General features: G+C 42.7%; 1 protein-coding gene across 5 annotated transcripts in view; it reads left to right on the plus strand.

Moving 5' to 3' along the window:
* Window positions 1–22,343, plus strand: part of DENND1B (DENN domain containing 1B) — a 270,360-nt gene that overhangs the window by 19,580 nt on the left and 228,437 nt on the right. For all 5 annotated transcript variants that reach the window (XM_069737361.1, XM_069737358.1, XM_069737357.1 and 2 more), the window contains exon 2: window positions 3,840–3,904. In XM_069737361.1, coding sequence (XP_069593462.1) covers window positions 3,840–3,904 — 65 coding nt within the window. The remainder of the gene's footprint in view (window positions 1–3,839; window positions 3,905–22,343) is intronic.

Raw genomic sequence — 22,343 nt, forward strand, 5'->3', positions numbered from 1 at the left:
CCCGCCATTTAATTTTATTAGCAAACTTTCAAATGTTTGTAATAAACCGTTAAAGAATGTTTTAACCCCTTCACCACCATGGGATTTTCCATTAATGCGTTTTCATTTTTTGCCCCCCCCTCTTCCCCCGAACCATATCTTTTTTTTTTTTTCCTTCTGTATGGCTGAGCGAGGACTTGTTTTTGTGGGACGAGTTGTACCTTAGAACATTTTTTGATTTTACCACATAGTGTACTGGAAAGCGGAAAAAATTCCAAGTGCGGTGAAATTGCAAAAAAAAAAGTGAAATTCCACAATTCACTAACTGCTAAAATTGACATGCCGTTCTGATTCTCCAGGTCATTATGAGTTCGTAGATACCAAATATGTCCATGGAGGCAAGTGGAGAAGGAGAGTCAGCTCACCGTTGATGCAGCCACAATCCTGCTGAGAAGCACACGGAAAAGCCTGGGATCCGGCTGAGGCAAACAAAGAGGAAAAATCCAGCGTGGAAGCAGGTAAGTCAAATGTCCAATGTTATTGAAGAAATAAATTACATCCATAAAAATATGGTAAGTGCGGTTCTGGTCACAGTCTAAACAACTATGAATAAGGCTCAGCGGAGCTGAAACGCGTTGGTTGTATCCTTTGTGACCAGAACCGCACTTACCATGTTTTTATGGATGTGATTTATTTCTTCAATAAAATTGGACATTTTACTTACCTGCTTCCATGCTGGATTTTTCCTTTCCACCAAATATGTATAGGTTCTTTTTTATTTAAAGGGAACCTGTCAGCAGGATTGCGCTCAGTACCCTACAGACAGTGTCAGGTTGGCGCCATTATACTGATTAATGATACCTGGTGATGAAATCTATCTTGTGGTTGTTGTGTAATCTTTATTTTCAGTTTTGAGTTAATGAAACGCTCGTGCTTCGGGGCGGCCTGTGGGGGGCTTCATGTGGTGCTCCGCTTAGGTATTCATGTGTATGGCTTCTGACAGGTCACTGATCCCTCACTGACCTACCCCCTAGTTTACATAATGAATGTATTCATACCCAAAAAAAAAAAAAAAAAAAAAAAGCTTGGAGGAGGAAGAAATTTTTTTTCCTTTCTCCAGCAAGATGGCACCATTGGCGCCTGGGCAATAGTAGCTATCTGATCTCTATACACACCCATAGCTGCTATTCCATTTTCAAATTTATTTTTTTTAATTGCTCAATATCACCAAGAATAGTTATTAACTTCAGCCTTGCTCTATGTAGCAGAAATGCTCATTTGCTATGAATGACGGCCACAGCTCATAGCAGATCGGCAATGACAACCACGGGGGTCTCCTGCCGACTCCGGGTTGTCATTCCAACCCATCAGTGCCGCGCGATAATGTGACAGGGGCTCTCATGGGTGAAGCAAGAAATTGACAGTGGCATTTAACATGTTAACAGCACAGGTGGATCACGTTTCCACCCACGGCTGTTAGGGGCACATGACAGCTGATCATAGAACATGCAGACTCCGCATCGGAGCCAGCATCAAAGAGGGAGAGGCAACATATGATATACCCATACGTCATGGGTCGTAAAGAGGTTATAGGAAATTAGTTACCAGGATTTTGCTACCGAATTTGAGAGTCAAAACCAAAATAAATTACCTGGTAAGTTGGTGTGCATGCAAAGTGTAGGGCATGTTCACACTAGCCACTAATCAGATAAAACCCAAGAAAGAAATTTGAGTACAGCATGATGTAGGGACAGAGACCCTGATTCCAGTCATGTGTCACTTAATGGGCTGCTTGCGTAGATTTGATGAAATCACAGTTTTCTGCTGCAGATCTCTCTGTTCTCTGAATGCTGAGCTCTGTATAACCCCGCTCCTCAACACCACTAGTTGGCAGCTTTCTGTGTGCACTGTGCATAGACAGAAAGCTGAAAATCCGTGGTGGGATGGGTTATGGAGGAGGATGAGCCAGTTTACTAGACCTCTAGTGATAATCTCCTGCTGATAAAACATTTTTTTTTTTAATCTCAAAACTACTCAATAAACCAAGTCTTGAATTGTACCCACGCTGTGGTTCTACATTAGTGTCTACAGACTGAGTCTGCGCTGGTCCTGTCTGCTCCTCATCTTGGGTGTGGGAGTAGGAAAAAAAACCTCACAGCACCTTGTCAGTCAGCTACACCTCTAATCACCTTACATGGAGGCAGAGCATTCAGTGGCCGACCAATGTGTAAAACTACATGTGCTAACTAATATGTGAAATTGAACAATGCCCGACCAACTTAATGGCTGACCAAAGTGTGAAAGTAAACCGTGTCCGTCCTATAAAATTCACTGCCAGTGTTTTAGGTAAACTATGCCTGACCAATTCAACTCCCCCTGCTGTTATTACATTTGTAATTGTGTATTTTTTCATGAACTTTTTTATTCAGTAAACTCATGAACTTTTTTATTCAGAATAGACATTAATTTTTCCGACTTAAAAATCTTTTTCCACTAAATATTTTGATTAATTTGCCCCTTTTTTCCAAAAATGTTTTTTTGGTGTCACATACGTCTTGCATTGGTGGCCTAACACCTTGTATTGTTCATGCGTGTATGGTGGAAGCAAAGCTGAACTGTGGGATCCTGAAAAACGCAGCAAAAAAGACAGCAAAACCTGCTTTCTGCTTTTTGTCTTCAGCTTTTTTACTGCCAAGAAATACCGTAGGTTTTGGCTGTGTGAACGTAGCCTAAGCCTCTGGGTGATTAACTTCACTTCAGATGGTGTTGTGAATTCTGTTGTCAAGCTCCCTCCTGTGGTCATGAATGGTACTTAGGCTGGTTCTGTCCATGGGCTTCCTCTGGTGGGTGTGAGTGGGGCTGCGGCTTCTGAGGTTCCTTCCACAGGTGACGAGGTTAATTCGTTAGCTGGCTGCTCTATTTAACTCCACTTAGATCATTGCTCCATGCCACCTGTCAATGTTCCAGTATTGGTCTAGTTCTCTCCTGGATCGTTCTTGTGACCTGTCTTCCCAGCAGAAGCTAAGTTCCTGCTGTTTTTCTTTAGTTTGCTATTTTCTGTCCAGCTTGCTATTTTGATTGTTGTCTTGCTTGCTGGAAGCTCTGGGACGCAGAGGGAGCGCCTCCGCACCGTGAGTCGGTGCGGAGGGTCTTTTTGCGCCCTCTGCGTGGTCTTTTTGCAGTTTTTTGTGCTGACCGCAAAGCTACCTTTCCTATCCTCTGTCTGTTCAGTAAGTCGGGCCTCACTTTGCTAAATCTATTTCATCTCTGTGTTTGTAATTTTCATCTTTACTCACAGTCATTATATGTGGGGGGCTGCCTTTTCCTTTGGGGAATTTCTCTGAGGCAAGGTAGGCTTTATTTTTCTGTCTTTAGGGCTAGCTAGTTCCTTAGGCTGTGCCGAGTTGCATAGGGAGCGTTAGGAGCAATCCACGGCTATTTCTAGTGTGTGTGATAGGATTAGGGATTGCGGTCAGCAGAGTTCCCACGTCTCAGAGCTCGTCCTATATTATCAGTAACTATCAGGTCATTCCGTGTGCTCTTAACCACCAGGTCCATTATTGTCCTGACCACCAGGTCATAACAAGATGGGCTGCCTCACAAAACGGGAATCTCCTATCTAGACAATCCCTTTCAGGAGTGGGCACAGGCAGAAGAGGACCCCTGTACGGGACCAATATAGGGGCCCTTTGCAGTCCAATAGTTCACCAGAAGCGGCCCCTCACCTCTTAGGCCCCTGTGTGGTTGCACCATGGTATATCTGTCCGCAGACTCTCTTACTACAATATGATTGTCTGATAAAGATACAAGTGTATATTCTCATCCGAGGAACAAAGGCTTGATGATCTACTCTGTTGCAGGGAGAAGCCGGAGAGAACGTTTGATTTGGTGCTGAAGGTGGAGTGTCCTGCATCTGAAAATGAAGGCAAGTCTCCTTGTTCTATTGTAAGGTAACACTGGGAAGATTGTTCCACAATTGGCCTTGGTTTTCCACACTCCAAAAGCTTCAGTACATTGTTTTCCTGGCCTACTTCTTCTGGATCATAAGAGTTTAGGCTTCCGCACAAAATGGAGTATTTTTTTTAATGGAATAGATAATTAAGATCACATTTGAATGACTAAATGCATTGAGTTATTTCGGAGAGCCTGTGACTCCACAGCTGCGGAGCCGGACACCCGATTATCGGAGGTTCCCAATGCAGCTTCTTCGGTAAGTGCTATAGCTTGCCGAATGAGGATGACTCCCTCATCTCTACCCCTGAGCTCACCATCCACTCTGAAAAAAAGAGCTCAAATCCGCCTAGGTCAATGCAAGACAGACTGCCAGCATAGTGTTACAATCAGGGCTGTGGAGTCGCTATAACATGGGCCAACTGTGACTCCTAAAATAATACAATACATTGGCGCAGTAGTTCAGTGCAGGATGTGCTGTAAATGTTTTCATAAGAATTTTTGGAAGTTCTGAATTGTCCTATAAATGTCTGTTCTGTTCCTGATGTAAGATTCTTCACTTATAGTTGAGATGAATCTGTGCTGCACTTTCTGTACATGTTAAGTAGTAAGGTCGTGCTCTTTAGTCAAGGTCAGGGAAATTGAGGAGTCGAAGTTTTGGCTTACCGACTTCCCAGCCTTTGTTACAACTAGCTATCGAGAGGGGGGAGCAGAAGCATGGAGCAGATAGAAAACAAGCTAACGTATAAACGGGAAGGTTGTATTCAATGATTGTTTTAACTTGTCTCTGAGCTGGATTCACAGCTACAGCGCTCAGTACTGCTGTATGTGGTCATTTCTGCTGCTATTTCTGTACATGTGCTAATAAGAGAAGAGCAGGAATCCCTATATTTCTGTTTTGTTTTTTTTTGCATAGGAACCATTACACCACCCAATAGATTAGACAGAACTGAAAAATTAGAGACAGTCTGCAGAAGGGAAAATTGTTGGAAAATGGAGTGTACAAGTCATGAAATGACCATAAATGTTAGTACACAGACATGACAGCTTCTGAAACCTTACCTGATATGACTGGTAGACTTTAAGCCTTTATGTTTCTGATAATAGTTGTACATGCTTCTCTGTTAATTTGAGAGGATCTTGTGCGGTTTTGTGGCTAAAACAAATATGAAACCTTTTCCTTTTTCAGAATAATTTTGAAGAAGTTGCGTTTTGTACTGATAGAATTAATGTAACATGTGCTTGACATGAGTCATAGTGAAATAGGTTGCATGCCTCTTAGATACAGTATTAAAGATAATGGTCAGCTTACTGATTTCCAGACTTGGAAAAAGCGGAGTATAGAGCCGCTGTGTAAGAGGAGCTCTCGCTCTGAAAGATCCGGCTTGGCCATGTCTTACATGACTGGCCCGTGATTGACTCGGACCGCATGATGCTCTCCAAGGTTCCAAGGTGAAACTTATGAAAATCCTGAAAATAAAAACATAGATGTGAACAGAGCCTTGGCTAGTTGATGAAATACCCATAATTATGGCCTTTATATATGCTCCGCTTGCTCGTTATTCGCATATATTGTGTATTTCCGTGAATGGTTTGATAAACTGCAGATGCAGAGGGCCTGTCACCAGGTCAAAAGTGGCCACTTTTTTCTACTTTATTCCCACTGCTCCCCTGAGTATTCTGGTTCTATTTTTCTAAATCTACTATTCAATTACAGAGATACGAGCGTCTTTACTTTGTGTCTTTTACAAGAGGGCGTCGCTCACAAGATAATAATGTTGAGCACCCTAAAGACACGCCCCAGAGGATCCTGTGGGCCACGCCCTCTTGGAAGAGAACATAAAGATTAGCACTAATTAAAAAGTCCCATATCTCTGGAACCGTAAGGCGGATTTAAAAAAAGCAGGCTAATCAGGGGAGCATCAAGAATAAAATACCGCTACACCGGAGATACACGAGTCAAATAATTGCATAAAATGTTACTAGCAAAAAACATTTATTAGATTTTTCAATGAAAATCATACATATCATATAAAGTTGAAATCAAATAGAGAAAGTGTGACTGCATCCATGGATACAATAATCCAGATGCAACAGATCGGGACTCAGAAAAAAGTAAATCATAATGCATTCATAGTTCAAGATGTACACACATAGGTGCTAATAACCCGGATGCATAGCAAACAGAATGGGCGTTACCTGTGCACAATAGCACTAACAATACCCTTATAGCTGCCACACATCAAACATACCCGGATCGCACCGTATGAAAGGTAATAAGCAAATAAAGGGTTAATTACCCATAGGTCGCAAGGTGTCCCGTCTGGCTGCTGGATTTGGACCCCAACGCGCGTTTCGCGTGTAAGTGCTGAGGAAGCGGCAACACTTGGGGTTTTAGCACTCCGTTAACGCTGCTATTAACCCTGTGTGACCAACTTTTTACTATTGATGCTGCCTATGCAGCATCAATTGTAAAAACATATAATGTTAAAAATAATTAAAAAAAAAAAAAAAATTTTATTCTCACCTTCCGGCGCCTTTCCCGCTCCTCGCGACGCTCCAGTCCCCAGAATGCATTTCGGCAATGACCGGAGATGACATAGCGGTCTCGCGAGAGACGCTTTCCAGAAGAATTTTGGATTATTCACATAGATTTGGTAAACTGCAGTCTAGCATTTTTATGTCTCTATGTCAGCAGTGACGTCCTCCTGAGTCTCCTGCCATAGCGTTTAATTTCATTCAAATGTCGACAGATATTTTGTGCTGACACTGATGCACCCTGAGCATGCATGATAGCTTAAATTTCTTTGGAGCTTGATTGGGGCTGCTTAGCCACCTTCCACACTATCCTGCGTTGCAACTTTTCAGCGTTTTGTCTCTACCGTCCACGTCCAGGGAGATTAGCTACAATGCCATGGGTTGTAAACGTTTTGATTATGTTGTGCACCATGGACAAAGGAACATCAAGATCTTTGGAGATGGACTTTTTCAACAATTGTGGTTCTGAAATCTTCAGACCGTTCTCTTTCTGTTCCCCCTGCTTTGTTATAGCACAGACATACATACAATGCACAGATTGAGTCAACTTCTCCCGTTTTTATCTGGTTTCTGGTGTGATTTTCATATTGCCCACACCTGTTACTTGCCACAGCTGAGTTCGAATGAGCAACACATGCTTTAAACAAAGTTGTTTACCCACAATTTTAGGAAAGTGCCAACAATCTTGTACAGCACATTTTCCAGGTTTTGTGTCAAATTATGTTCAATTTACCTTTTTTTTCGTGTTCTTCTAGTACACACAAAGGAAATAAACATGTGTATAACAAAACATGTGTAAATTGCAATAATTTTCTGGAAGAAATGCTTCATTTTCTAGAATAATTTCAAGCGTACCAACATTTAAAAAGTATTTCCTGATACTGTATTTTTTTTATGCTAATACTGAAATATAGCATATAACTGTTAACTGCCTGACGGCATGATTGCAGACCGGTGTGTTTCACTGTGAAAAATGTGGGTTTAGAGAAAAGATCATTTGAAAAAGCGGCAGGTACTATAAGGAGATGCATATCTCATCCGATGGTGATACCAGACAGGCTTGTTTCCGCCCCTCTCCACTGGATTAACAGGCCTCTCCCTATGCATACAGGTTTCTTATAACTATAGTGTTTTGGGAAGAAATGATGCTTAAATGATCACTATCTTCTCAATCAAGTAAATAGTGCAAGCAGATACTTGTGATCAACTTTATCTCCTTCTGCATCCTGAACTTATCAATGACTCTGAAAAACAGCTCTAGTATCTCTTGGTTAAACAAGATGCCGTCATACTGAGTGATTAGATCGATGGCTATTAAAGTCCATGGAGAGGAGGGGGGTAGGAGTAGGGAGGAAAAGAGTGAAATAGAGAGACTCAGACACACCTACTAGAAAAGAGCATCAATGATCAAGTGTCATATCTCACGTCAGAGCTGGATTCACAGTTACACTGCTCATTATAATTGTACAATGTCTTCCATTCTTCTGCTGGTTCTGAGACTTTGCAATAGAAAGACAGGGATCAGAACCTCCTTATGTCTTTGAAAATGTGAGATATCATAGCAGCTAATCTCCATCCACTAGCTGGAAATGTTTGCGATCCAGCCTGCCGAGGGAAACATTGGTGACATTACCAGAATAGACGTCGTATAGTGGACAGAAATGTTATTTCTCATATAGTGGATGTTTTAACAAATTAATTTTTTTCATTGTATGGGTTTACTGCTGTCCCCAGTTTTGGTGTGATGACTGCAGTGGTAACATCATGATGACATCACGTGCTTGCTGCAGCCAATCGGCAGCAGTGATGCCGGTGTAGGAGGCGTAGGATTGCTGAGCTCAGTGATTGGCTGCAATAATCATGTGATGTTGCATAGCCTTTGGAATTAAAAAAATGTAAGGCAGGCAAGAACTTTACCTTGTAAGATTCATGTGGATGTGTCTTGTTATTATTTGTGCCACACAGTATTTCTTGGCCATATCTAAACCTGTAAGCTTGTATTTGCATGAAATCATACATATGATTCAGGATATCCACCCTAATTGTAATTTCCTGCAATGCTTTGTAGGGTGATCTTGCACAGTGAGAGCCATGTGCTTGTAGTAAGGACTTTTAATGAAAGAAAAAGGAAAGTTTTATGATATAACTTGTGTGAATGTTCCCTGACGTTTTCATCCTCTGAATGAAAAGATCAATGTTTCCAGTCACTTACAGCAACCAGGGATGTTAACATCCTTATTATATATTATAACAAGGAAAAAATATTTAAGCTATGCTGGAATTAAGGCCAGATCCCTGATGACATGACACGACTTGCATTGGAATTGTCATATTAAAGTGGCGACCAGGTCTTGTAATGTTACTCCTTAAGAAAAAAAAATGTTGCAAACTACCCCGCTATCATCACTTTTAACCCCCCAATCCTCCTTGACTTGGCCTTCGCTTTATTTCTGTAAAACGTGTGTAACTTGTATAATTTATTACTTTCTCCATCTTTTCCTATCTAGCAGTCTATGAAAAGCACACAGTCGGGTGCAGTCTGTTTTGTCCAATCTTTTTCATGGGCCCATAGACTTGCATTGTTGATTTTGCTCTGTCACTTGGATCAATAATGGACATGTCTCTGCGATTCTATTATGTCTGCTCGATCTGCAAAAAAAAAAAAAAAAACGGACATGTGAACAACCTCTTAGACTATACTAGGTACGAGTTGTGAAAAACACGGATAGAATTCATTTGCGAAAAACGAGCGTCTAAATGAGCCCAAAAGTAACAGACCTTTGTCACTGGTCAGTGTTAAGCCGATGGTTGCTCACCTGTAATCAACGCAATTGCTCAGAAGTACATTCCCTTGCTTGATTAGAAAAACTTTGCTCCTGGTAATTTGCAAAGGCGTTTGTTAGCTATTTTGGACTTTACCTTGACTTTTCTGTGACTCTTCTTTTGGATCACTCCCCACCCTTTCCTATATCTGTCTTATCTTCCTCCAGCCCTAATTGTTCAGTTCAGATACATCCGTCTACAAGTCACAGTGGTTAGACATAAAATGTCCTGGACATGTGAACCGTGAGCTTCTTTTTAGGCCAATTTCAAACTGCATCTGAGCTCCCATTCCTGGCTTCTTGAGGGCTTCATTCTGAAGTGCTGAGAAACCGGTTTCAGACTTGTCATAGACTTCAATTAGACAAGTAGACTTCAGAGCATGCATCTTTTGGAATCCGTTTGACCCTATAAGCATGACAGAATAGTGCAGTTGTATATTTTCCACTCCATTTTCCAGATTAAAGTTTACGTCTCAATCAGGAGCCACCTATGAATCCCGGTTTTCAAGGCTTCAAACAGAAGGCCCTTACAAAGTCATTAATGTAGGCTCAAACCTGTCCTGAACTCAGAATTGATGAGGATCTTTCACTGGATTTTTTATTTAAAGCCAGTATGTCCTCCAATTACAACTGTTTCTCTGATTCTAGAACAGTTTTTCTTTTTTTATGTGTCCCTCTGTTCCAAAGTTATGCCCCTACGTGAAAAAGGTGCAAATTTTCCCTTCAACCATCTGGAAGTTAATCATAGAGGAGAAAAAGCAACAGAGAAGTTCTGTAGTATACGCCCAGTTGGGTGAAGGAAAAATGTTCATCTTTGTTACCTGGAGGCATGAAAACGGAGGATCACAGAACAAAAAATAAAATAAAAACCATCCCAGAATCAGTGGAACAGCTGCCATTGGAGGAGAAACGTTGAACAAATCCAGTGAAAGAAGACTGAAGATTGCAAAGTCCTCTAGGCTCTTCTCCCTTTGTAGCCTAACTAAATCCAATAGGTTCTCACTCTTGTCCTTACACCCCACCTTGATAACCTATTTCCAAATGTTGGCCTCAAGCTGGGCAGAACCAAGCGACAACCGAAAACCATGATAATGGGTTCAGTTCTGCTTGTGGAGGCCATGTTCTAAATGAAAGGTGTGAAGTTACATTAGAGTTAATGTGTTTCCCATAAAGCTGCCGCCATAACTCACTTTATATGGTTTGCATTCCGCACGAATCAAGGCTCTGTTCCTCTCTTGTCTTCCCGTCAGTTTGGAGGCTGTCTCGTACAGCGGGGCCAGAAAACCTTCCCTTGAGTCCTCCGTCCTACACCTTCAAGCCTGACCTCTTCCCCTCATATTTATTTCTTTGGAAGAAGGTCTTCTTGAATTCATACATTTAAAAGTAGTAGTATTTCCGTCATTATCAGCATGATCCCCAGCACTAACACATCTCCGACTCCCAGCGGATCTGCATGTTTTCTGTGTGATGTGTTCACAGCTAAATCCAGAATAATACACAGCTGCCCCCTGCCTTATGATTTCCTGCTAGTGTCATTAACACCAGAGCCTTGGCAGGGCTTCAAAAGAAAAGCCAGCTTAGACACAAACACAGGAACTCATCCGCAGTCTTAAGTTTTACGCTGGAGCTGTACCGCTGACTAATGGAAAAACTAGCAAGTACCGCAAGAAATAGTGCATTGGTCATGCACAAAACCTTCCAACCTTCTCCGGCCTTAGTTAAAAGACGTGACGTCTGTATTGTGGCCACGGTTTGGCATAAATTAGTATGAGTTGCATGGCCATCATGGTCTCAGTGCACCTTCCACTATTCTATGGGCACGTTTGCCTATGGGGAATATTGGAGCCTCAATTTTTAGGTAACTTACAAAATAAGCTCCTTGGTTGCATCAACATTAAACCATTGGGGAATTTGCTAATCAATTTACAGTAGTTTTGTAATGTAAAAACTCACTGATTTTTGGATCACACCCAACTTTTTTTTTTTATACTTTTGCATTTCTTTTCGTATGCTCCAAAGTGATGGAAATAGTGTTTACGGCCAAGAAAAAAAAGGACATTGGCCTCTGCTGGCCAACAAATTTATTATGATTCATGATAGAAATTTACATTGCTTATTGTGAAAATCATTGCATGCTCAGCTTGTGTGGGCTTCCGTTTCTACCACAGGAACAGGCAACAATAGGCGTTGTTTCAAGCGGATTTTTGTATCCGAAACGTTGCCACGCCGCTCAGGCAATAAAGTCCACTTTTTCTTTATTTTTTGTGCTGCTTTTCTTATTTTGTTTATATATATATATATATATATATATATATATATATATATATATATATATATATATATATATGTGTGTATATAATATATCCTGTCCAGCTCAACCCAAACCATCTCTATTGGGTTCAGGTCAGGTGACTGTGGAGGAAAGGTCATCTGGCGTAGCACCCCATCACTCTCCTTCTTGGTCAAATAGCCCTTACACAGCCTGGAGGTGTATTTGGGGTCATTGTCCTGTTGAAAAATAAATGATGGTCCAACTAAACGCAAACCGGATGGAATAGCATGCCGCTGCAAGATGCTGTGGTAGCCATGCTGGTTCTGTATGCCTTCAATTTTGAATAAATCCCCAACAGTGTCACCAGCAAAGCACCCCCACACCATCACACCTCCTCCTCCATGCTTCACGAGTCCATATGTTCACCTTTTCTGCATCGCACAAAGACAAGATGGTTGAAACCAAAGATCTCAAATTTCGACTCATCAGACCAAAGCACAGATTTCCACTGGTCTAATGTCCATTCCTTGTGTTCTTTAGCCCAAACAAGTCTCTTCTGCTTGTTGCCTATCCTTAGCAGTGGTTTCCTAGCAGCTATTTTACCATGAAGGCCTGCTGCACCAAGTCTCCTCTTAACAGTTGTTGTAGAGATGTGTCTGCTGCTAGAACTCTGTGGCATTGACCTGGTCTCTAATCTGAGCTGCTGTTAACCTGCGATTTCTGAGGCTGGTGACTCGGATAAACTTCTCAGAAGCAGAAGTGACTCTTGGTCTTCCTTTCCTGGGGCGGTCCTCATGTGAGCCAGTTTCTTTGTAGCGTTTGATGGTTTTTGCGACTGCACTTGGGGACACTTTCAATGTTTTGCCAATTTTTTGGACTGACTGACCTTCATTTCTTAAAGGGAACCTGTCACCCACAATATCGAAGGTGAGCTAAGCCCACCGGCATCAGGGGCTTATCTACAGCATTCTGTAATGCAGTAGATAAGCCCCCGATGTATCCTGAAAGATGAGAAAAAGAGGTTAGATTGTACTCATCTGGGTGGGCAGTCCCGTTCCCGGTCCGATTCGATGGGTGTTGCGGTCCAGTCCGGGGCCTCCCATCTTCATAGGATGACGTCCTCTTCTTGTCTTCACACTGCGGCTCCGGCGTACTTTGTCTGCCCTGTTGAGGGCAGAGAAAAGTACTGCAGTGCGCAGGCGCCGGGCCTCTCTGACCTTTCCCAGCACCTGCTCACTGCAGTACTTTGCTCTGCCCTCAACAGGGCAGACAAAGTACGCCTGCGCCGGAGCCGCAGCGTGAAGACAAGAAGAGGACGTTATCGTAAGAAGATGGGAGGCCCCGGACCGGACTGCAGCAGGAACACCCCTGGGTGAGTATAATACAACCTCTTTTTCTCATCTTTCAGGATACATCGGGGGCTTTTCTACAGCATTATAGAATGCTGTAGATAAGCCCCTGATTCCGGTGGGCTTAGCTCATCTTCGATTTTGGGGGTGACAGTTTCCCTTTAAAGTAATGATGGCCACTCATTTTTCTTTACTTAGCTGCTTTTTCTTGCCATAATACAAATTCTAACAGTCTATTCAGTAGGACTATCAGCCGTTTGTCCACCAGACTTCTGCACAACACAACTGATGGTCTTAACCCCTTTTATAAGGCAAGAAATCCCACTTATTATACCTGACAGGGCACACCTGTGAAGCGAAAACCATTCCCGATGACTACCTCTTGAAGCTCATCATGAGAATGCCAAGAGTGTGCAAAGCAGTCATCAAAGCAAAAGGTGGCTACTTTGAAGAACCTAGAATATAAGACATAATTTCAGTTGATTCACACTTTTTTGTTAAGTATATAATTCCACATGTGTTAATTCATAGTTTTGATGCCTTCAGCGTGTTAAGTGATGTGTGTCCAAACTTTTGGCCTGTACTGTGTGTGTGTGTGTGTGTGTGTATATATATGTATGTATATGTATGTATGTATATGTAGTTTAACCTTTTACATTTTAAAAATTACGAAAAGGAAAATAGGCTCATGCAAAAGTTTGGCCACCCTTGGAGATTTGTGTGGGTTATGGCTTGTTTACTATCATCGTAAGGTAAGGCCAGGTGATGCAAATTTCCACAGAACAGGAGGAGGCTATAAGAAGATAGCAAAGCATTTTCAAGTTGCCTTTTCCTCAGTTCCAAATGTAATTAAGAAATGGCAGTTAACAGGAATAGTGGAGGTCAAGATAACGTCTGGAAGACCAAGCAAAATTTCAGTGACAGCGGCTCATAGGATTGATAGAGAGGCAAATCAGAACACCTACTTGACTGCTAAAGATCTTCGGAAAGATTTAGCAGAGTCTGGAGTTGTGGTCAGGGCTGTGGGGTTGGAGTTAGTGATGAGCGAATATACTTGTTACTCGAGATTTCTCGAGCACGCTTGGGGGTCCTCCCAGTATTTTTTAGTGCTCAGAGATTGTTTTCTTTGCCGCAGGTGAATGATTTACATCTGATAGCCAGTTGATTACATGTGGGAATTCCCTAGCAACCAGGAAACCCCCACATGTACTTATGCCAGCTAGTAGCTGTAAATCATTCAGCTGCGGCGATGAAAACTAAATCTCCAAGCACTAACAAATACTCGGAGGACACCCGAGCATGCTCGGAAAACCTCGAGTAACGAGTATATTCGCTCATCACTAGTTGGAGTCTTTGTCTATTTTGGTGACGTCTGAGTCAGCATAAAATGGACCGACCTGACTCCTAAAATATATAATAAATTGAGTACAGTAGTACAATGCACAATGTGCTGTAAATTTTTTCCTAAGAATTTGTGAAAGTTATGAAATGTCCTATAAATGTCTGTTCTATTCCTGATCTGTAGATCTCGGCTTTTAGTTGAGCTGAATCTGTGCTGCACTTTATGTACAGGCTCAGTAGTGAGGCAGTGCTGTGTGTCGGAAATTGAGGAGTCAGAGGTTTGCCTTACCGACTCTTCAGCCCTGTTTGTGGTACGTTGTTCTACTGTTTAGAGACTCCTGCACAAATATGGCCTTCATAGAAGAGTGATCAGAAGAAAACCTCTTCTGTGTCCTCTCCATAAAATCCAGTGTCAGAAATATGCAAAAGAACATCTAAACAAGCCTGCTGCATTTTGGAAACCAGTCCTGTGGACCGATGAGGTTTAAATAAAACTTTTTGGGCCACAATGATCAAAGGTATGTGAGGAGAAAAAAGGGCACAGAATATGTGGAAAATAACATCTCTCCAACCATTAGGCATGAGAATGGATCAATCATTCTTTGGCGTTAGCAGCCAATGGCACAAGGAACATTTCACGGGTAGAGGGGAGAATGGATTCAATGAAATTTCAACAAATTCTTGATGCAAACATAAAACCATGTGTAAAAAAACTGAAGTTGAAAAGAGGATGGCTTCTACAAATGGATAATGAGCCTAAACAGACGTCAAAATCCACAATTTTTTGCCTCAAAAGGGGCAAGCTGAAGGTTTTACAATGGCCCTCACAGTCCCCTGATCTGAACATCATTGAAAATCTGTGACTAGACCTCAAAATAGCAGAGGATGCAAAATGACCCAGGAATCTCACAGAACTGGAAGGACTTTCCAAGGAAGAAGGGATGAAAATATCACAAAGAGGAATTGAGTGACTCTTGGCTGGCTACAAAAAGCGTTTACAAACTGTGATACTTGCAAAAGTGGGTGCTACTAGGTACTAAACATGTAGTGTGCCCAAACTTTTGCATCTGTCAATTTTCCTTTTTGTAATTTTTGAAATGTAAAAAAAAATGACGATTTTTTTTCTCCCTAAAATACAAAGAAAACGTGTCATCTATAATTTTAGGCCTTTTAGAGATCATGTCATCTTCAACCTGCTTAATTCTTCACAATAACAGTAATTTTGACCAGGGGTGCCCAAACTTTTACATACCACTGTAGAAATGTATTTAAATAATAATTGTCAAGCTATTATTGGCAGGCTATAGAACAAAACGTTCACCTTAAATGGAACCTGTCAACAATTTTTTGCCATCTAATCTGAGGGCAGGATAATGTAATGGCAGGTACCCTGATCCAGTCATGTGTCACTTAATGGACTGCGATTTAAAGTTTCAATAAAATCACTGTTTCATCAGCAGGAGATTATCATTAGAGGACTAGCTAACCTGCTGCCAGGTAGTCCAACCATGCCAACACCACAGATTGACCGCTTTCTGTGTATGCTGTGTATAGGCAGAAAGCTGCCAATCAGTGGTGTGGGTGGGGTTATGCAGAGCTCAGCATTCAGAGAACTGCTAGATCTGCAACAGAGAAAACAATTACTATATTAAACTGACAGCAAGTGACACATCACTGGAATCAGGGTCTCTGCCCTTACATTATGCTGCTCTCAGACGGGGTAGCAAAAACCTGGTGACAGATTCCCTGTTTAGAGTCGTAGTGACTTGTCAGAAGTTGTCATCAGTGGAGGTTTGGTTGCTGAGACTTCCAGTAATTGTTGGAAGCAATAGGCAGAAGCATTGAGCCAGAGGCTGAGAACTCTTCGATTAGTCACCTCTCAGCTATATAGTTTATATACATTCATTAACATCCTTATATGATATCATAAAAATAAAATAGTGATAAAATAAAAAAAACACTTGGGAACTTATGCTTAAGGTTTTTTTTTCCATGTCCGCCTTTCATGAGACAGGACTAATGCTGTTCAGGCGTCACCCCCATGTCAGTGGGAGTTATGGGCACTGCCTTCTGTGTCCGCGTTGCACCCCTAGGGGTCGGCGCCTGGACCGGGTTTTTCCATTCTCAGATTTTCATGACCCTGTAACAATATATTTTGCTTGCCTGTACAATGTAATGTAGCTGGTTTTTGTTCTTCAGTGTAAGAGTCCTCCAGGATTTGGTTAAACGCCCGATGGGGTTTTATTCATGGCGTCTAATCTTCAGGACCTCAGCTGCACGAACTGCAACTTCCCTACAACATGAATTGTATACGTAACATATGCAAACATGGTGTGAGGCTTTACGATGCCAGCTAGATGGCTCAACGATCTGCGAGGTTCTTTTTCAACTTTTATGTTTGAATTCTGCCAAACAATATAAAGGGTGATATGTAACGCAATAAATCTTTGCGGTGAGTGAATTGTGAATTAAAATAGTATCCTTCTTTGTTTTGGAAATAAATATTGCTGTGTTGGCTTATATTGCCATATAGTTATTGGGACATTACTACAAGAATGAGCCAGCACAGAGCAAGTTAATCCTTAAAGATTTATTTTGACCCATCCTTGACTCCCAGCAGGGTGTCTGCGCTAATCCCCATTCACATGGTCTTTTGAAACCTGGCTGATTCTTCACTCTGTGACTTCCTGTTACGCGGCGTCTGATTGAGATGGATCATGTATTTCTATATGGCATGTATGTGGAATACCCTAACCCTAAAGCAGGGAATCGTTGAGGTCTTCTCTGGGATCCTCGGCCTCGTTGTGTAGTGCTGCGTGCATACAATGGCATCTCCAGAGTCCAAGACTCATGACTGTTACAAGGCTGTCTCCAGTCATCAGAACAATGCGCAGCCTTCACATATGCCCGGTGTGGAGATGATCAGGAATACTGCAAGGTCCTCTCCATGTTTCCACTCCAGTGGTTGAGAGGATTCTCTTGACCCCCTCCACGGGGTGACCGAGGAGACGCCGCCAGTCCAAGCTCCTCCACAGCATGGGCATTGTGAGAGCGGGCTACTCTGCCATGCTCAGACAAGCCACACAAAAGCCACTCTTTTGTTTGGCACAACAAAGACGCAACAAGTGTGACACAATAGCAGGGTCTTATCACAGAAAGGTCAGACTGTGTGGGGCACTTACTGCTTCAGTCTGGTGAGAAGAGCACTTGGTTATCGGCTTTTTGCTACCGTACATATTTGCTTTACTTCAGACATAATAATAATCTTTATTGTTATATAGCGCTAACATATTCCGCAGCCCATTACAGTTTGCTCACATTATCATCACTGTCCCCGATGGGGCTCACAATCTAGAATCCTTATCAATATGTTTTATGAATGTGGGAGGAAACCGGAGAACCCGGAGGAAACCCACACAAACACGGAGAGAACATACAAACTCCTTGCAGATGTTGTCCTTGGTGGGATTTGAACCCAGGACCCCAGCGCTGCAAGGCTGCTGTGCTAACCACTGAGCCACCGAGCTGCCCATATATTTATTATATGTGCCGAGTTCTCCAGCAGGCAGTGCTTTATTACACTACCTGGCACGTTATTACGGTCAGGAGACCACCTTGCACTGTGTAGTCCAGATGTGGCATACTACTGATTTATATAGCACTAGCTGTAGAGAGAAAGCTCATGTATACGGCACTCCCTCCCATAGGGATCGCAGTCTAATTGTGCTGTAGGTGCTGTGGTTTCCTCCTACACTGTGCAGACATGCTTATCTTATTAAAAGTCTCTGCTTGCAAAACCCTGTGGCCATATGTAACTGATTGTGCTGCAGATTAGTCATCATCCTGTAAAGTGACATCCAATTGTTCCGCCATATAGTGACCAGTGTGATCAGCCGCTATATTGAGCATTGTAAGAGTTTATCACTGGAGACCGTGCGTGACAGATATGTGCAGGGATGCCACCTAGTAGCCGGTGGTTGGAGCAGAATTTGTAATGCACCCAGTTCATTGCAGGGTAAAATATTGATCCTGCATGTCCGAGTTCGGACTGCCCATCGTTTTGTCTCCTGGAGGCTCTCACAAAGCGAACATAAGCACTCTGTCAAACGAGCGCTCCTATGTATGGGGAGCTGGCCAAGATAGCTCCTGGCCGGCAGCCATCTAATATGGTGTATGGTGGGCTATTGTGTCCTATCTACATTAATGGATAAAGATTAAGGGGGCGATTTACCAAAGGGTTTTAGCCATAAGATTTTGTGATTTTTGGCATTTTCACACAGCTCTGACAAAGTGGACGGAGCTGGGGCGGAGGCGTGGCGATTTCCGACCGTCTAATTCATGACGAGCTGTGGCGTTCGCTATGCCACAAATATTATTCCAGTTCCTAACTGGAGTAGGATTTGTGGTGAGGTGAACACAGAGGTGCACGGTACTTCACGCCTCACCTGATTCATTGAGGCAGGCTCCACCCTGCCCTCTGATCAAGATCGATGTGAAAAATGCCAGACTTGATTAATCGGGTTGTATGTGTTTACTTAAAAATATAGATATTCGGGTTCAGCCAAACAGTTAGGCTATGTGCACACGTTGCGGATTTACTGCGAAACCGCAGTGTTTTTTTCTGCACAGAAACACTGCAGATCCACAAGCGATTTACAGTGCAATGTAAATCACTGGAAAAAAAATGCTGTGCGGAAAATTCCGCACTAAATCCGCATAAAAAAAATGCATCAAATCCGCACCTGTGTTTTCTGCCAAGAGATGCATAATCCGCACAAAAAATTCCAGAGGAAAATCCGCAACGTGTGCATATAGCCTTACAAAAAGTCCAGGTACCAGAACAGTACCCAGCCCCGAATGAGGGGCCCGAACATCCAGTGTTTGCTGCGCTGTAATGTGCAAGACAGCGCGGCAAACACACCGCTTCTGATCGGCAGTGAAATCATCCCCGCCAGTCAGAGAGCCGCAGTTTCCACGCTGTTAAAAGACAGCGTGAGCACTCAGCTGTGATCGCGGAGTTATAAAGTTAATCTCTGGTCACTGGTGTCAGCTGATGGGACAACTTCTCCCATAAACCGACACCTGCTGCCTCTAATAACAGCGAGAGCAGGAGTGGCTGACGATAGTATTCATTAGCTGACTCCTGCGCTGTAAATAAATAATTATAAAAGAAAATCCGGCGTGTGTTCCCCTGAATTTTTGATAACCAGCCGGGCAAGACTCACAGCTGGGGGCTTCAACCATCAGCAGTCAGCTTCAACAAGGCTAGTTATCAAGAGTAGAGGGGTCCCCACGCCATATTTTTTAATTATTTCAATAAATAAAAAAAACTGCATGGGATCCCCCCAATTTTTGACAACCAGCCTTGCTAAAGCAGACAGCTGGGGGCTGGTATTCTCAAGCTGGTAAGGGGCCATGGATATTGGCCCCCCAGCCTAAAAATGTAAGCCCGCAGCTGCCCAAAAAAAGGCACATCTATTGCCCGGCTTTTCCCACTTGCCCTGTAGCGGTGGCAGTGGAGTTAATATTTGTGGGGTTGATGTCACCTTTGTATTGTCAGGTGACCTCAAGCCCACGGCTTAGTAATGAAGAGGTGTCTGTAAGACACCTATCCATTACTAATACTACAGTTCTATGGTAAATAAAGACACAGCCAGAATAAAATCCTTTATTATAAATAAAACAAAACACAGATTTCCTTTTTTATTTAAAAATAACAAACATGGTTATATTCACCTAACGCCTATTCCCCCGAAGCCCTTGTTCTCTTACTATAAAACTAAAATAAAAAAACAACAATATCCCTTACTGCTCCGTCTTTCTGTCCTATGCCATAATCCATGTCTGGGGGAAAAACCATTTTCAACCTGGACGGTGCCAAAATGCGACCGTCCAGGCTGAGAACCACCGCGAGAGCAGCCTCAGTTACTGGTGGTGACGTCATCGAGGCTACCTCCAGTCACTGAGGCTCCGTTGCCAGCCGTGCTGAACAGCCGTGACCTCGGTGACATCCCCGATTTAATGTCCAAAACTTGCAAACAAAACAAACGATATCCTTCTGATCGCAGCCGGGAATCAAGACGGTCCAAAAATGCGGCTGGTTGCCGAGGGTGACTGCACCACGGTATAATACTGCAGGGTGCCAGGAGTTTGCTCTGCTTTGGTACTGTGTTCCCTCACACGGGCTGAGCTTTTGCAGAGTCATCTGCTCTGCACCTTGTAAACTCCACACTGACAAACCCAACCCTCTGCTGCAGGGGTTTTTATCAAAGAACCTGTGGCCTTAGGCCACATGGAAAACCCGGGCTGAGTGAGGAAACGGACCTCCCCACTACCTTCCTGTAGTCCACTTCAAAAATAAAAGCCCATGGCAGGTTTTCCTAAATCTGCCTTGGACAAATAGTTTGCCCAAGACTAATACTCACTCTTATTTTGCATTGCAATCACAACTATGCCTGTGACTGCAATGCACTCCCGCAGCCTCAATACGCTTCTGAGTGCATCCTGGGGGACACATAGCAACCCTCACATATGACCCCGGTCACTGCCTCACACTATAATAAATCTTTTTGTGGCAATCTGTTATTTGGACTTTTTCTTTTTATTATTTTTTTTATAAATTTCATTAACTTATCCTTCAAACTTGTAACTTGTTAGTGTATTTGTGCATACAAGACTATTGCACGCTGCCATTCTGATATGCAGAGTTTTGAGCAGCACTTGGTGTTCTCTATCGACAGGCTGAGTGTCCAGACAGGTGAGGTTCTCCTAAGTCCTGACACCTGGAGGTACTGTCGCTGGTTGCATCACCATGAAGCCCTGAGACCCAGACAAACAGGGTAGACCCCTTTTAATCACCTCATTGTCTCCATTGATAACGGTGATCACAGCGTTACACAAGCGGATCTATCACTAACTTTTCTCACAGTTCAGAAATGCAAATAATTATTTTATTATCTACTGTAAATTACTCTTTAATTCCACTGTGCACGCTGATGGCATGTCATGGCGTGTAGTGAGAAATATCATATAAAGATATTTGAAGGGGATTTTTCTACGTTGAAATTTCCTGTTTTGCCTCAAAAAGTCAGTTGTTGCTTGATATTCACATTCCATTTCTGTATCTGAAGACCATGCATTTTTTGAGCTTGGTATTTATGTTTTTACTTTTTTAACTCTATGCATGGAACTTATCTAAATTCTGGCTGCTGCACATTCCAGCAGGAAATTCGGAACTGATCTCAGAATTTTAAGTATTTCTGGTCAGCAAGAAATGGAAATACAAAATATTCTTTTTTGCTTAAAAAACAAAACAAAAGAAATGTGTGCTTTTTTTCCCCCTCCCCTGCATATATCAGTTAGACCCTCATGATTTGACTATTCCCTGCCAAGATATCAGTGGTTAGGTTTAAAGCTTCAAATGGTGCTATAAAATGTGAGATTACCATTACTTGTATGTGTTATGTGGTAGCACTTAATTCTCACCTGCAGCCGATTGGGACATTAATGCTGAGTTGTCTACTTGGTCAAGTGCTCATGGGGCACCTCATCATCCAGGTCTCTCATGTTTTGTCTGCTTACTGAGTCATGTGTCATTACTGTCAGTAGTGCAAGAGACTGTACTATATGCATCCAACTACTCAAACATGTCATGCACAGTGTAGGAAAGACTAAGTGCAACACGAAGGGATACGGGGAAGGGAACCCAACATGAATGGGGAAGTGGAGACCTCTAGGCAGAGCTAACTTCACCCTGTCTGCCCTAACTTCCCTATATAGATTCGGCACCTATCGCCGAGCAGGATACTTGAACCCTTCCTGACCCTAGCAGTAAGCCCTGCATAGGGAAGGGCAGGATGTGCACTAGTCAATCCCCACCACAACTAAAAGCAGATGGGATACATATACAAGTGGAACACTTAGTTTGAGTAGACTCCGAGAGAAACAAAGACGTCCTCCAAACACCAAAGAGGAAGATAGGGGAGTGCTATAGCTCCAAACCTCAACAGGGAAATAGAAATGGAAATATTACCAGCAACTCCCAGCAGCAAACTGGGAGTTAAAAACTCCCCAATTCAGGTGTCAACTAGA

The sequence above is a fragment of the Ranitomeya imitator genome, chromosome 8, assembly GCF_032444005.1.
Source record: "Ranitomeya imitator isolate aRanImi1 chromosome 8, aRanImi1.pri, whole genome shotgun sequence".
In the NCBI taxonomy this organism is placed as follows: domain Eukaryota; kingdom Metazoa; phylum Chordata; class Amphibia; order Anura; family Dendrobatidae; genus Ranitomeya; species Ranitomeya imitator.